At 47.8% G+C, this 16,122-nt stretch overlaps 5 protein-coding genes across 5 annotated transcripts; 2 read left to right on the top strand and 3 right to left on the bottom strand.

The window, feature by feature from the left end:
- Positions 1 to 1,117: 1,117 nt before the first annotated feature.
- On the top strand, positions 1,118 to 1,983 carry N7484_004666 (YoaK family protein; the record flags this gene model as incomplete). Its single annotated transcript, XM_057115086.1, has 2 exons — positions 1,118 to 1,325; positions 1,388 to 1,983. The coding sequence occupies 2 exons, from the start codon at positions 1,118 to 1,120 to the stop codon at positions 1,981 to 1,983; spliced, it is 804 nt and encodes a 267-aa protein (XP_056975226.1).
- A 277-nt stretch (positions 1,984 to 2,260) lies between these two features.
- N7484_004665 (uncharacterized protein) lies at positions 2,261 to 3,454 on the bottom strand (the record flags this gene model as incomplete). Its single annotated transcript, XM_057115085.1, has 1 exon — positions 2,261 to 3,454. One exon carries the CDS (start codon positions 3,452 to 3,454, stop codon positions 2,261 to 2,263), a length of 1,194 nt encoding a protein of 397 aa, XP_056975225.1.
- A 1,833-nt stretch (positions 3,455 to 5,287) lies between these two features.
- Positions 5,288 to 7,186, bottom strand: N7484_004664 (uncharacterized protein; the record flags this gene model as incomplete). The annotated part of the gene is made up of 1 exon (XM_057115084.1): positions 5,288 to 7,186. The coding sequence occupies one exon, from the start codon at positions 7,184 to 7,186 to the stop codon at positions 5,288 to 5,290; it is 1,899 nt and encodes a 632-aa protein (XP_056975224.1).
- Positions 7,187 to 8,578: 1,392 nt separating this feature from the next.
- N7484_004663 (uncharacterized protein) lies at positions 8,579 to 10,562 on the bottom strand (the record flags this gene model as incomplete). Its single annotated transcript, XM_057115083.1, has 3 exons — positions 8,579 to 9,513; positions 9,589 to 10,202; positions 10,285 to 10,562. 3 exons carry the CDS (start codon positions 10,560 to 10,562, stop codon positions 8,579 to 8,581), a joined length of 1,827 nt encoding a protein of 608 aa, XP_056975223.1.
- A 2,970-nt stretch (positions 10,563 to 13,532) lies between these two features.
- Positions 13,533 to 16,098, top strand: N7484_004662 (OPT family oligopeptide transporter; the record flags this gene model as incomplete). Its single annotated transcript, XM_057115082.1, has 4 exons — positions 13,533 to 14,138; positions 14,195 to 14,584; positions 14,641 to 15,921; positions 15,979 to 16,098. The coding sequence occupies 4 exons, from the start codon at positions 13,533 to 13,535 to the stop codon at positions 16,096 to 16,098; spliced, it is 2,397 nt and encodes a 798-aa protein (XP_056975222.1).
- Positions 16,099 to 16,122: the final 24 nt, after the last annotated feature.

Raw genomic sequence — 16,122 nt, 5'->3', positions numbered from 1 at the left:
AGCTTCCGGTTAAGAATCCTTGGATAATTTCCCAAGCCAAGCTATCATAAACTGGATTCCAACTCATGACGAGGGCGATTGGCTCCATTGAGCCACATAACTGGTTCACAGCAGAGAATAATGGGTCTCCAGGACGCGCGAATCCACATTCATGCCAGAATCTTGGAATTATACCAATGTCATAGGTGGGAGCCGATTTAGTGCCTGGCGCGATTGGTTTAGCGCTGGAGGGGTTTGGTAGCCTGCAAGTTAGTCTATGCCTCCATATGTGCTACTCTGGTGCCTCTTTACACTAGGGACAATCACGGCAATGCGATACCGGTATTATCTTCCGGCACTAAAGCAGCCCCTAGGACGCCGAAGTGCCGAATCCGTGTTGTGTCGGTCAAGACTGCTACAGTAGTATCGGAAGCTGCTTGGATGTATTCTGCAGCAACAGAGCCACCAATCCTTGGCGGTTCACCTATCCGTTATATAACCACCGCCCTGGGCATACCGGTATGATTCTAGATGCAGTCTTCGTGGTCATCCCACTTATCTCCGCGCATGGTGCTTTGAGATTCCCTTCATCCATGTATCTTTCGCTCGAACGGAAGGGTTATCGCTGCAACATGCAGGCTTATCCCTCCGGTGAGCCAGGCTCGGGGCGATCGCCTCGACATTTCTTGGCACATTCGGGGTTCTGGTCGTTTCACGTTCGATTGCGTTAGTCGCACGGGTCCAGGAACCGGGTAAAAATCGGAAAGCTGTGAGCTATTTCTTTTGTATAAAGACCGATGTTTCTCCCGGGTTCTGCGACACGTTAATACTTCAGGAATGACTGCATCAAAGTCTCTATAATCTACAATCAGATAGAAAGGGACCTGAAGAACCGACAAACTCCGCACGGGTCAGCCCTACGGTAGTGGAGAAGAGTTTTCTTAGCCAATGTCGTGATTGAGCGGGAAATCGGTTTAGTTCGCCGCGGCAACTCCATTTTCCCATTCCACCGCACCTTTTTCCCCTCTCACGGTCTTTTATTCCCTCGGAATCCCCTCAAAGCCTCTTCCACTGTCACCTCAACCTCTCCAATAGACCCCCCAGCCACTCTTCGCTTTGCGCGCTCATAGGGACAAGAATGGAGAAACAAGCGGAGGCCCCGACACCGGACCTGGAGGCCAGTCCCTCTTCGGAGATGCGCAATACGTCAACAATCACGCGCCGATGGAAGCAAGAGTTGAACCCCAGCCATGCTGATCTGGTTTGTTTGCTCCTCTGTTTCTTGACTGGTCTGTGCGACAGCAGTGCCTATAATGCGTGGTCCTGCTTCCTGGGAATGCAGACGGGTATGATTCACCGAACACAAGCCCCCGAGAACACGTATTGACCTTCGACCTTGTGCGAGCAGGTAACACCATTTTCCTTGGTCTCGGTGCATCCAATCAGCCAACCAGTAAGCCATGGGGCTGGCTCAAGTCCCTCGTCTCCATCGCCTCCTTCTTCTCCGGCGCAATGATCTTCTCCATCTCCATGCGCTCGGTCGGCTCCCTCCGCCGCGGTACCCTTTTTGTGTCCTTCCTCGTGCAGACAGCCCTCATCATCATCGCCGTCGCTCTCATCCAAGCCGATCTCATCCCACACAGTTCGAATGATTCGTCCCTGGATGGTGGACCCCTGTTCCTAGAGCTCATCCCCATTGGACTGCTGGCTTTCCAGTCCGCCGGTGGGATGACTTGTAGTCGCGCGCTGGGATACAACGAGATCCCGACGGTCGTTCTTACAAGCGTCTACTTCGATATCGCGTCCGACGCAAAGATCCTCCAGAAGCCGACCGACAATGTCAAGCGCAATCGCCGTATCGGAGGTGTGGTGTTCTTGCTCATCGGTGCCATCGTGGGTGGCTGGTTGAGTCGCAGCAGCGGCGGTATGGAGTCTGCGCTGTGGATGGCAGCCGGGTTGAAGCTCGTTGCGGCCTTCGGTTGGTTGTTCTGGAAGGCCAAATAATTTACTAATATTGTCCCTCTTATATTCTTATGTGGCGCCTCTTTTCAACAAGCGAGAAAGTCCTTCGGGAAACGAATGAGCTAATTGATATATACATTATAGAAGAATAGCGTGTTATTAGACTTTGCAAAGATATACCTCGTCTGCTAATTCTATCAAAATCATATTGAATATCATTCGCGGCCCGCTAAACTCGCACTAGTATTCAGAGAACGCTCAAAATAAACCCACTCATGGCAGCCATCAATCTTGGAGTGTAATTGCTGTCCCGTGCATATCATAACCATCTTTCGGGCACTTCCGGAGCGTTTTCTTGCTCGAAATGTGTGATCTCCTTGCGTATATCATCCATTTTGCTCAGAGCCCGCAGCGTCAAATAATGCTCCGCACCAAGCTTGTTCGTCGAGATATCTATGATGCCTTTCTGCACGAACTGAGCATCATGCAGCCGCTCTTGCTTGAGACAAAGGAAAACAAGATTGTCCATACTAGCCAAAATGGTTGGATGATCTTCACCGAGCAGCTTTCTCTGAACCTCCAGTACATGCAGCTGCAGGGCCTCGGCCGCTTCCCATCTGTTTGAGCGCAAGAACATATCTATCAGATCATTCATACTATCCACCGTATTAACATGCTCGGGACCAAAAACCGCCCTGGAAATATCTACAACTTGAATCTGCAGTGTCTCCGCCTCTCGAGCACGAGCGCGCCCTAGCGCCAGAAAGACCTTTACCAGGCTCTTCATGCGCTCGAGAGTCGTTGGATTCCCCTCGCCGAGAACGTTGATACTTCCATTGACTGCTTCGCGAAGCGCAATCTCTGCTGTTATCCACTTTTCCTGCATTGCGAGTGCCGTGGCGAGATTACTGAGGCATTCGAGTGTATCTGAATTCTGAGATCCCCAGACTTTCTTCGAGCTTGCCGCAAGCTCGGTGTATCCAGCTTCGGCATCTTGGTATCGACCTTGTTTCATGTATAGCATGATCAACTTTGCCTGTCGGCGTAGGGTGTCGGGGTGCTCATGTCCAAGAATTCCTCTGCTTTCGGCTAGAACTTCCGTGCTCAAGGCTTCCGCCTTTTGCCAGTGACCAGATGAGTAGTGAGTTTGACTCATAAAGTCTTTGGTGGTGAGAATTGATGGGTCATTTGCGCTTAATTTCCTATTTTGCTCGTCCATTGCAACTTGCATCATCTGTTGTGCACCTGAAATATCCCCTCGTTGGAAGGCAAATGACGCAGTGTTGTGGATGAGGGTTATCCATTCCGTGAATAACTCGTTCGAGCATTCTCTTGGTAGGTCTGTTATTGCGGTCTGGGCGTGGGGGAAAAGTAGTTGACATGTCTCCCAGGTCTCTGCGGTAGGAGCTGGGAACTCCTTGCTGATTTTGGTAAGAAAGGTTTGCTGCCATCCATCCAATGCTTCATGTGCTTTAAGCCACTGCTTGATGCCGTATTGGACAAGGTTGTGCATTCTGAATGTCTTTCCAGTGTTTTCAACAGCAATTAAACAGAAGTCCTTCAACACCTCCACATCATCCTCGAATCCATCGACAATGGTGAATGAAGAAGCATCCGAGGCGTCCTCCTTCTCAACCCTGACCTCAAACTCTTCAATCTCAGGTTGATTTCGCAGAAGATATTCGGGAATGCCTTGCTCGTCAAAGAAGCTTGTCAGAAACAGAAGACCTGCTGCAGATGGTCTGATTTCGAGAATGTACTCGATTGCCAATTGACATGGTATGACTAGGCACTCTCTCATATTCACGTGATGTTGATCAATATCAGCAAGACTAAGTGCACTGAACTCGCTGTTGCACAGATCGTCGACATATCGCCCCACAGAATAACTAGCCCCTCGATAGTTGATATAAGCTGCTGCAATGACAATCCCGAGCTGTAGAAATAGGAGCTCCTCAAGAGCCATGCCGACCGTTTCGTTGTCTCTTTCCTGGTGTTTCAACTTCGTCTCCAGTAGGGTTTCAGCATAGGTCATTCTCATCGGATGGATTAAGACAAGATCTCCTCGTCTATCAAACTGTTCCACAACGTCGAAGCTTCGGGTCGTGAGAATAATCGTTCCATTTGGACACCGACGAAGAAGATCAAATAGGGAATCGGGTCCCCCAAGGCCTGTTTCGTGAAAGAATCGGGCATTATCGATGTGATCCAAAACAAGCAACCATCTTCCTGATCGCTGATTTTGCAACCAATCACACAGAATGCCAAATTTATTGGTTTCGGGATTCCTATACCCTGGAGCCTTGACACGTTCAGCAAGGTTTGCACAACTTTGCTGGAAGCGCGCTGGAGTGCGTGAGTTGATCCATAGGACCCATATATCAGGCGACTTCTCACGCATTCTGTATGAGTACTCGATAGCTAGATGGGACTTCCTTTTCAGTATTAGCCGTTAAGTCTCCCCCTCGGTAGTTCTTGACGAACCCTGTCCCACCTGCGCCAACGAATATCACTGGACGCTCTGTTTGGGAGGAGCATCTAAAGTGGACTTGACCGATGAGGCCTCCGACATCAACGAAATCTGGATCGCGCGGAAAGGGCACGGTGGAGAAAGGAGATGGCGTCGACTCAAGGTTTAAAGAAGACATCTTGAAGACGCTCTGGCTGCGCTCTGGTCTATGTGGAGTAGATACGGATACAGTAAAGCTGAAGGTGTTCTCCAGGGCATAGACCTGTGATAAGGTCACAAAATATATTTGGTACTTTTGTGAGGCATAAGGCAGTGGGGTGGATTCGATCTCAGAAATCTAGGCGGGCAAAGCGTCAATAAATACTCGAACCCAGTCAGCCTCAGCCTCATCATGTGACTGTAAGGTATAAAATGCCCCGCATCTCTGCAAGGATGCCCGGTTTAAGTTGCTTGTTTAGTGTGGTTTTGTGTTTCTCGCGTGCTCTTGCGGTATTTGCGCGTTTAAACCACACGCCTGAGGTTGAAAACACGTGAATATGAGCTTATTATATATCTATTGTACGAATTTAATCTTATGGGTACGACTACCTAACCGTAGGCCTGGGAGACGGAGATCGATAACTTCCCCGGTCATCAAAGGTTTTGAAAACTTCTTTGCGGGGATTGAAATCCAATTCCGATACGTCACAATCGTTACCAAGGTCTCGAAGGTTTTCTACAGAGCCAAAACTGAAGTTTCCAGTAGACGTTGGACTGAACAAGGGACGACGAGGGATAGGCGGGGATCTTGAAGGCATCGGAGGCGAATAGGCTTCGAAGCTAGCTCTGCCCTGGGGAAGGGAACGAAGTAGTCAGCACAGAGGATCTTTTGATTACTTAGAATGCACTTACTGGCAATTCTTGGGGGCTATCCGATCGGACAAGCTCCTTGGATGTAGTATGTCTGGACGTATTCCTGTCGCTCGAAATGGGTGTAAAAGACTTCTCTGTTGGTCTTTCCAGAGACCGCTGCTCTTGGAAGATAGAAACGTCAGACCGTGACATGTTGCCTTTCATTGTCTGAAATGAATATCGCCAGCCCACTCCAAGACCTTTGGTTCTCTCGCCTTCTGAGTATGGTGACTCGATACGGGTTTCTTCTTGTTTGTGATCTTCTTTTCGGAACAAATTCGACCACCTGTGTCCCTTTCTGTGTACTGAGGCATCAGCAGACAAGCCAATTTCATCGGTGTCTTTCGATTCGGATGATTCGCTGATAGATAATTTTGAGCTGTGTCGTTCTGGTTTTGTAAAGGCCTTAGTACTAAGATCGCTGAACCTTCCGCTCAGCTGAGTGAGGTTGCTGGACTTCCGAGTGCTCTCTGAGGCAGCAATGCTTGTCACATCACTTGGCGTCATGTCTTCCTGGTCATGAAAGTTTGTCACGTTATTGAAGAATGGCTTAATCATATTGCTCAGGTCCTGAAGGGCTGCAGCGCTCATCTGGACGCGTAGATGTAATCGATCGCATTCCAATTTTGAATCCTTCGAGGACACCGACTTTTGCAAGTTCTTGATATGCATACCAAGGGTATTAAGCGCCTTCCTAAGGTCTCCTTGACTAGCCGCAAGGGCGTCCCAACGATCTCTCATGATTTGTGCATCAATCAACTGTTGCTGGCTATCACTGACTGCCTCTTGTGACAGCTGGACCAAAAGCTCCACACCTGTCTTGACTCCACGAAGCGCGCGGCTCGTAGTCATCAATCTTGTTTTCTGCTCGGCAAGTCGAGCTGAGATATTTGTCGCTTGGCTCACTTCATAGACCAAATACTCCACAAATTGTTGAAGGTTCTTTATATCAATTGAGATATTCATACGCCAGACTTCTTCAGGGGCAATAGTTTGCAGAAGCTTTTTGGCGTAAACTGAAGCAGACGCAGCAGCATATCCTTTCCACGCATGGTTGCTGTGCGAGTCGGCATAATTGCAGATGCCTCGAATATGCAAACAAGGGAATTTATTTTCCGCACTCGCCGGCTCCTCCTTTGAGCATAGGACACCGAACTTCTTCCCGATATTATCTCTCACGCCAGCATTATTCGTGAGCTTGTCCGTCGAACCGATTTTCCCGGAATGTACTTTTATGCGATCATAGTCAGGACGCTTGGGCCGAGATACGAGCTTTCTTTCATCGACGGAAGAAAGACATTGAGAAGAATCGTGTTCGTAGTCAGCTATCCAAAGATGGTCGATACATTCTTGCGGTTTTTGATAGTCATCTTTGATTTTCTGTGTCTTGGTAAATGTTTTCTCCAGCAAATTGTATAGGTCTAAGCCTTCATCTAGCTGAACTGCAAGACCTTGTGTGCCTGTAAAGAGAGCCCGGCCTGCGGGTTCGACATGCCCGGAACGCTCGAATTCACCGGTCGCGGTACTCCTGTAGCGAATGATTTCAGTGCCAACCACAATATCCCCCAATCGTATGTCATTACCCAGGGTCGGTATTCCTCCCGCGATTCCCACGATGAGTAAAAGGCGAATCATGGGAAAACTGCTTCTCATGTCATCGGCTGCATCGGAGGCAGAATTGATGCCACACTGCGCATTTTCGAGGCATGTGATCAATACATAATGACTCCCGATGCGCCCGTAGGTATAGGTGTTGCGATCGCCCCGGGGAAGAACGAAATTTGTGGTGTCGAATTCCTCATCCAAGACTTGTCGGGCTGCCGTGTATTCTTTTCTGATTGCAGTGACCCAGCCGACAGTGAAGTCACCATGCGACGGAATCATTATGGGCAATCCCTTCGCCACGGGGATTAAGCGGGGAGCACTTGGGAAAAGGGACTGGCTGGGGGTTGTTTCCAGGTTTAAGCCAGGTGCAGCTTTCCCACGCAGCTAAAGCCATCTCGCTTCTGGCGCGCTAGGATCAGTGTGGAGGGAATCGCGCTCAGCCGCATTTACCAGCTAGAAGAGGAATGGCCTGTGACCAAGGTGCAGGTAATTGAGAGTCGGCCCGATCCTAAACCTCACTGATTCGTCGCCTTCATTTGACACGTCATGAATTGAATAGGGGTAAAGGTGGTTCGGGAGGGGCTTACAGGGATTCTACTATCAAAATGGGTTAGCGGTGCAGCAGGAATCCGGTGGGCTTGGGGCCAATTCAAGCCCCTCGGCGCCTAGAGCATTCGATCTTGTAAATCGAGCTCGCTTGCATCTTAGAAATCGGACATCGAGAAAGAGGAAACTGGTTTTGGCTAGAATTGTTTGTTTCCTGATGGTTGTCTGATAATTGTCCGCGGACGCATTAAGGCAACTAAATGGCCCCCAGATCCCGGCCAAAGAGGTGGAATCTTCTCACATTACACTATGCTAGAACATGCAGCATTCAATTGTCTCTCACGGGTCAATATTGTGATTATTTAAAGCGTTCTGTTATTGAAATGCAGAATTTACAATATACACCTATACATACACGTTGCCTGGTCTACATGTCCTCCTACCTCTGACCAATCACAACATCAGGAAGAATGATCCACTTCTCAAAGTCCCACTTTAACTCCTAATTCACTCAAGTGCGAGTGTATTAAAACTACGCCATGATATTTGTATACTGTAGTTTCCTATTTATCTGATATAAGCGCTTCACCATGTACAATGCTGTAGTGCAATTAGGTCCAGATGGTTAAAATGATTGAAATTCTGTTATCCCTGTAGCCATTTACGATATATATTCCTGCTTGCCATTTGGAATGCAGAAATATTCTTTTCTATAAACCGCTTCATTGAAAGCTCTTGCAATTCCCAAAGTAATATTACCTGACTTTTCTCCCGGTAACGCTGCTTCGCTGCTTTCTAATCCAAATTCTAGAAGACAATTCGAAAATCAAGGATAATGATACAAGTAACTCCCAGGGCGTCTGATAGGTCTATTTCGACTAGGTAGCATGATGAAGATGCTGACCGGCCCAATGATATTGACTGGATCGGTAATTAGGGTGGGTCTCAGTGAATCGGATCACCGTTGTTATTCCCTCCAGTTCGGAACCTCCGGGATCTCCTCCGGTGATTCATGAGCCATTCATTTCCATGGAACCTGGTGAATCCAATTTTATAACACTATACTATATACTGCAACCATGTCTTTTTACACTCCACGCCTCTAGAGTAATATACCAGGGCAAACTATATGACGGTACCCTTCACCTGCTTCTTATCGACGTTGAAGTTCTTCCACATGAGAATGGCTGGAATACCCAGTACCAAGATGCAGGTGGACGCAATGCAATTCATTCGCTGCGAATAGCCCCAAGCATAGGCAGCGGCGTCGCGAATCGGAGACCCAACTGGGTACTTCAGTTGTGTAACGAAAGTGCCCTTGTAGATATCCTCAGCATTAGCTTGCTGATCTGCGGGGAGACGGCTGCGGAGCGCCCCAAGAAATGTGTTATTGTAGATCGCGGCGCAAACAGCATATCCGATCGAGCTTCCCACATTGTTGAATAAACTGATCAAGGAGAGTGCCAATGGAATGCCTTCACGATCACCTCCTGCCATAGCAGCCATGTCATTTCCAATGACCATAGTACCACCGGCAAAAGCAATAAAAATTTGGCACATGATGATATATCCGATGTCCTGATCAGCACCGCGGAAGTAAATCATCAGACCTGACCCAAGCATCATGAGCGGCAAACCGAAGCATAAACATGCCCACTTGAAATGCTTGGTCTTGTAGATGTACAGTCCCATGATCACGGACCAAAAGCAAGAGCCAACGTTGTAGGTCTGCATCAGATAACCAGCCTTAGTGTAGCCGAGGTCATATACAACGAGCAGGAATGCTTGGAAGTATGTGTCCCATAGATCGAAGTTGAAGAATAAGACAAGACTGAGCAGACAAGCACCAGCGATAGAGCGATTTTTGAAGATTTCCCACCGAATGAAGTGCTTCCGAGCAAAGTATTTCTCCCAGACACCGAAGGCAGGGAAGAGACAGATTCCAACTACAATCATGGCGATGAATTTGGCACTGGAGTATCCAGCGAGGCCGTAGGATGTCAAGCTGAATGGCAGCAGAAAGAGAATAAACGCAGCCATGATGATGCAAGCACCAATTACTAAATGCAATTGTTAGCAAGATGAGAAGAAAAAGACAAAAAAAGAGAGAGACAAGGTCAAAAAGATGAACATACCGTCAAACTCGTGGATATAGTGAATAATGGATTGCCAAGTGGTCCGGCCACTTGGTTCTCTCTTGAACACCCCCAGCCTCTGGGCTTTCTTCTCGTAAAATTTGAAAACAGCACACAGAGGGACAAAGACAAACGGCTGCACAATGGCAAAAACTCCAAATCCCCAGCGCCATCCTGATGTCTCGATAAAAGAAGTCACTGCCAATGGAGCAGTAAAAGCGGTGCAGATGAATGGGGTTGTGGAGAAAGCAAAGGCCCAGGCTCGGTTGCGCAACCCGGTGGTATCCGCAATGAAAATTTCCAAAATGAGATAGATGAAGTAGTAGCCAACCCAATACAAAGTGTATCCAGCAGCGAACGAGTTGGGCCCATTGCAAGCAGCCAGGATAACCATACCAATGAGATAAATTACAACCGAGACGAACAGACCCTCGGCACGGCCCCACAAATTCAGGGTCTTTCCCAGCGGTAGTTTCAACACGCCTCCCACAATGGCCGAGGTAATATAGGCCGTGGTGACCTGTGGTCCAGCATCAAATGAACCTAATACATATTGCGACAGGTTTGACAACATAGTCTGGTGGAAAGCCAACATGAAGTAGCAGACCCAAATCCTAATCAGATTGGTCGAAGATTAGCGCTAGTCCGTTGCGGGGAAGACCCCTTTTTCTTTCTTTCTTTTAAGCCACAACGTACCAGCCATAGATTCCGAACACGACCTTCTTGGTATAGACGAGTGCAGCAGCCTCAGCTTTCTGAAGACCATAATCGGCATTTGCATTGATCTGGTCAGGGTGTGCCTGAACCTCCTTTTCATCGTGCCACTCTAGAGATTCCTCACCCGGGAGATGCGATATGTCGTTTGCAGGTTGTTCTTGTTTAGTAGTATTATCCTCATAAACTGGAGTTGGTAGAAACGATTTTGAGGTCCGGCCATTTTCATCGCGGCCCCGGATAGTGTCGATGACACCCATATTGACGGGAGAAATTTGAATATCCCCAGTGAATGGTGTCCCGATGATCTATAGGTGAGATAGAACACCAGGGCGGGTAAAGCGAAAGGTCGACCAAGAAACAGGCAAGGAGGAAAAGATCAGCCTTTATGCCTATGATTTGGAAAATGGTCTAAAACTGGAGAACAAGTTCTGAATTCGCGCTTAACTCGGTTTCTGGAACGGTCTCCACATCGTTCTTTTTAATTCGTCTTCCGGGGCGTACGAGCCCTGTCGGAGTGTGGCGGGATCAGATAATTGAAACAGAGTTTGAGTTCGTTTTGGCCCATAATTGACTGCCAATCATCGGCGACTCCGAGCTTTCTTTGATGTACAGTAGAATATGGTGTGCCGATCTCGGGTTCAAGGATCACGAAATTGTTGTATGCGATCCCTTCCCTTGACGGAAATTGCTTGGTGGAGAAATTCTACACATTAATCGATTACTGTCGTTTGGGCGCACTGTCTTTGCTCGCGACCTCTTACAGTACAGTTGAATGGACCAAGCCGCAATTCATGTCTGCTTGTTCATTTTTAAACTCTTCGGCCCCCACAAACACAATCTCTCTACAAGGTTGGCCAGTACTTAATTATCTACCTAAAAAGGTATCGGATGGATCATCACTGCGATAATTTTACGTGATTGGATTGCAAGCAAGAGAAACTTTATGGGGGTCGTATACACCACTACCGCCACGGTCCGACCGTTATATGCAACCGGAAGGACTCCCATGGTCGCGCAACGTCAATTCACTGAAAATTCTTTCTTCCATGGTACAAGCCTTGTGCTAATCGATTATCTGATCGTTCTTATCTGATCTCAGCGTGGCGGCAGATCTACAATCTGGTGAAAAATTACGTACAGTACTGCACTTTGATTGACATCATGATGATCGAACCTCGTATTCCGTACATCTGATCTCTCGTCTAGCCTACTCACTGTAGCATCACCATTCTTGTCGTGTTCACAAGTCACTTATAGAGCCCCTGCTTAATGTCACCCCTGTTTCTCCTAAGAAACGACGATGCACTTTGCTTCTGGGTGAGGGTGAGTAATGTCTCGTTAAGACTGGTCGAGTAGTTTCCTGTGCGAGGATGGGCTTGGGAATCGATAGTGTCGAGTGATCACCAGAACTGATCTTTGGAGAGTTAAATTTATCTGATCTCATAGGTTGAAGGGACTCAGTTCTGTTGAGAGGTCAGGTGATGCTCTCTGGTTGCCTGGATTCTTGCTTGTCTCTTGTTTCTTCTTGTTTCCTCTCCTCTCTTCTATCCATGTCCCAATAAAACAGCTTTCTGTTCGCTCCGTCCCTTCTGACCCCATTACTGGTGTTCTTCTTCTCTTTCCCTCGCCTCGGGCGAGTCTCCTCTGATCTTTCCCCAGCGATTCACGCTGATAAGTTTAGAGGTGGGGCATGAAATTTCAGATGTTTATTGCCTGATAGCTCCCCAGCCAACCATATCGATTGAGTGGCTGACACCCTGGAGTTCAACCCGTTGCATTGATACCCCGTTGTTTATCAAGCCGTTCCAATGCATGAGAAAATGGCTTAGTCAGATTCTTCTGATACAATAATAGGTCCGCTTTTGATCAAATACATTCGCTACTGAGCCTGGGTAATAATTACTTGGTAGCTGGCTCGTAGCTCGGAGCATCAATGAACATTTCAACAGGGTTCTTAGTAGAATGGGTATCTGAGCAAAAAGGGTCTACTGCCACATGCGAGCCGCTGTCAGCAACATAGGAATCTGTAAAAGCATTGACCATAATGAAGAACTACATTTCGGCTTCCAAGGTCAACTTACATGACCTGGATCGGGCCATTGAGAAGACCACATCGGGTAAGCATGCTGTGATCACTGGCATCATAAGCCGAGGCGTGACTCACTGTGACTCATTTAGGCAGCCATTAAAGGACACCATTTTATCAACCTGGGTACGTCGTGCTTGGGAATTCCTAAGATCTTACTGCAACTCTTACCCTTCCGTGTTCAAAAATACCCTAGAACATGAGCTCATGGGTAGAAACATTCTCAACGATCCGACCCAGCACGGTCGGTCATAGCATTCTCTTATCATGGACGGTTAGCTACTGGAGTCTTTTTGTTGAATGGGTGCCAGCCGGCCGAGAAATCAGGATCTTTTCCAGTCACATACAAATGATGCGCTGCGTGACCTTCGATTGAGAGTCTGTTGAACCAGAAAAAGCAGCCAACCGGGCATTTCAATTCAAATGGGTAAATAGGACCGAACTTCGATCGGCTAGAAACAAAATACTGGAGACCCAGCACTGGAGCCATTTTTGCCGAGCGGAGTCAGTCTCTCAAAACGGGATCTAGACTGCTCTAGATCATTGCTCGGAAGTCTTTTAACAAGCAAGAATCGCTAATCTCTCAACACAACCATGGATACTTCTATGAAAGTATCGAGGTTCTTCATGAAATCATGCGGAGATGCGTCGGAATCCCGGACAGAACGAAGATACGCCCCGCCTTTCTCCCCATTGCCGAGATAAACACGAGTGAGGAGCCAATCCCAACGTACCCAGGACACTGGAGATAGCTTATTTCGGAGCACGCTACATGTGTTAGCCGCAATTGTGCAGAATCTTTCAACAGAGACCTCGTGGCGGATCTATGAGTCGCCGAATAAAACAACATCTATTCTCAACGACGGCCGATGTTATCACATCACCTATTGGTGGTCGGATAACGCGGCATGGCTCAATCTAGGGATTTTGAGGCAAATCGATATGGTCACCGTTATCATACCTGGCTCAAAGGAATTCACCATCCATCGATAATTCGGCTTTTCGGCCCAGAGCTCGAGTACGAGAGTTCTCGCGCCGCTAGACGGCATATGCACGATGGCAAAGAGTATCTATAAATTAGGGCGTTTTCCCCAAGAATTAAACAATCAGTCTAGGTCTACTTCTGATTCTAATGACCAATATGGCGGACGGACTGGAGGATAGTCCCGTCTGCACGCCTGTGGAGGACATGAACATTTCAGAGAAAAAACAGGATTTCTCGTTGACTGAGAAACCGGACATTCATGATCTTGAAGTTGCTAAAGGCTTTGTGGCTGAAAAAGATTTCGAGGGACATGTCACAGACGTACCCCTTGGAGAGGGTATTGTCCCCGATGATGATGACGAGTTCATCGATCCTCGTCTAAAGGATTATCCCATTCCTTTGGTGGCCAAAACGGTCGACCTTCGCAATGACCCAACGCAAGTCCATTTGCTTTGTATTCTATTCATTATCACATTCACTAACATTTTACATAGGGAGCCAATCTTAACCTTTCGGTTCTGGGTCCTATCCACATTTTGGGTTCTCACTGGTTGCGCCCTCTCTACCTTTTATTATTTCAAGCCTTATTATAACAGCATCACCAGTTATGCCGTTCAATTGCTGGCCTGGGGAATGGGCGACGCTATGGCTCGATATTTGCCCACGAAACAGTTCAGCTTTTTTGGATGGAAATGGTCAATGAATCCCGGTCCTTGGAATGCAAAGGAGCACGCCTTAATAATCGTTGCTTATTGGGGTAGTGTGAGTGTGCCCTCACTTCTCTCTGCATGCTGTGTCGCTGATACAATTTGATATAGTGCTACATGGCCATTGGATTAGGCCCCTTGTCTGCCATCGAGCTTTACTACGGCGAGAAGCTCAATGCTGGGTGGTCGATCTTCTTCCTACTGGCCTCACAGACAATTGGATACGGCTTTGCTGGTCTGTTTAGGGATGTCCTTGTACGACCACCTTCTATGTACTATCCCGGTGTACTGCCCAATGTCTCTCTATTCAACGCAATGCATAGTAGCCCATCGGCAACCAAGAAGGCCTTAAAGTACTTTGCCATCGTTGCCTGTCTCACCTTCATTTATGAGTGGATACCGGAGCTAATTTTTCCACTTTTGGGATCACTTCCATTGATTTGTTGGTTTGGTCATGGCAATTGGAAAGCGTTTGTCTTGGGTTCAGGTTACTACGGATTTGTATTTCACCCTATCGCACCATTCATATACAATGAAGCCGTGCTAATTCATGATAGGGCATCTTGGATTTCTCTCTTGACTGGAACTACATTAGCTTCATGTATCCATACTACACCCCGCTCTGGTCGAGTCTCAACTCTGGTCTCTTCGCCATCTTCTGTATCTGGGTACTTTATCCAATTATATACTTCACCAACACGCTGAATGCGCAGAATTTCGCCCCCATGGATACAGGTACCTACACGGCAAATGGCAGCACTTATGACGTTACGGCCATCATTGATTCCAACAATCAAGTGAATCAAACCGCATTGGCTGAGTATGGATCTCCCTACTGGTCTCCGTCATATGTGTTCTTTTGGTTCTGGACTTTTGCGGCGCTCACAGCTTCGCTGGTCTACGCAATCCTGTGGTACGGAAAGTCAGCGTGGATCGGTATAAAAGATGGCTGGCAGAACAAACGCAGCGATTATGATGACCCTTATCTCAAGCTCATGTCCTTCCGAAAGCGGGTGCCTCACTGGTGGTATTTGACGTTACTTGGTATCTGTGTGGTGATCGCCATCGCTCAGGGATATGAGGGTAACATGAAGCTTGACTGGTGGGGACTCATAGTTATCTGTCTCTTTTCATTCGTGTTCACCTGGCCCAACGGTATTCTATGGGCCGTAGCCAATATTCAAGTTGGTATGGGTTCTTTTAGCGATCTGCTTGCCGGGCTCATGTTTCCGGGACAGCCCACAGCGGTACTTTCCGGCTATACCTATGGGTACTGTGTGCTCGAGCAGTGTCTCAACTTGATTTCGGACTACAAATTTGGCTTTTACATGAAGATCCCGGAGCGGGAGATGTTCTGGGGTCAGCTTTGGGGCACCGTTCTGGGTCCCTTTATCAACTATGGCTTCATGCAGCTCATTGTCGATCGTGAGAGGCCCTTCTTGATCGGTCAGCGCACTTCTGCGGCATGGGATGCAGTCGAGACCCGGTACTACTACTCCAGCTCTATCATTTGGGGCATCCTGGGCCCTAAGACCTTTTTCAATGAACGGTACCCCTGGGTATACTATTCCTTCCTTGTCGGTGCTCTGTCTGTTCTTGCGGTCTGGTTTGTGCAGAAGTGGAAGCCCAAGTGGGACATGGAGCGTTGGTTCAACCCGACATTGATGTTTTATGGGGGCTTCCTGTTCCCAAAGTATGAGACGGTGAACTTTTTCACTTCTTTGTTGGCTTGTATTTTGTTCATGGGCATTCTTCCACGGTACTGCCCAGTGTGGTGGCGCAAGTACAACTACTTGACTGGTGTCGGTTTAGATTGTGGAACACAGTTGATGACTTTGGTAAGTCACATCCTTCCCCTTCTCACGTCTGGCTAGACTCTCATATTTGAACTTTAGATTTGCATATTCGTCGTCAATCTGCCTAATCTAAGCTTTCCTGCCTGGTGGGGGAATAACGCTGATGCAACAGACCGGTGCTTCCCGCCTGCAGATCTACCTCCATATGTGATGAACTGATCGAGAGAACAAAGGAGAGGGGGC

Source organism: Penicillium longicatenatum (genome assembly GCF_028827895.1).
Source record: "Penicillium longicatenatum strain IBT 33135 chromosome Unknown contig_2_segment0_segment0, whole genome shotgun sequence".
Lineage (NCBI taxonomy): Eukaryota > Fungi > Ascomycota > Eurotiomycetes > Eurotiales > Aspergillaceae > Penicillium > Penicillium longicatenatum.
This window is presented reverse-complemented; position numbering and strand designations above follow the sequence as displayed.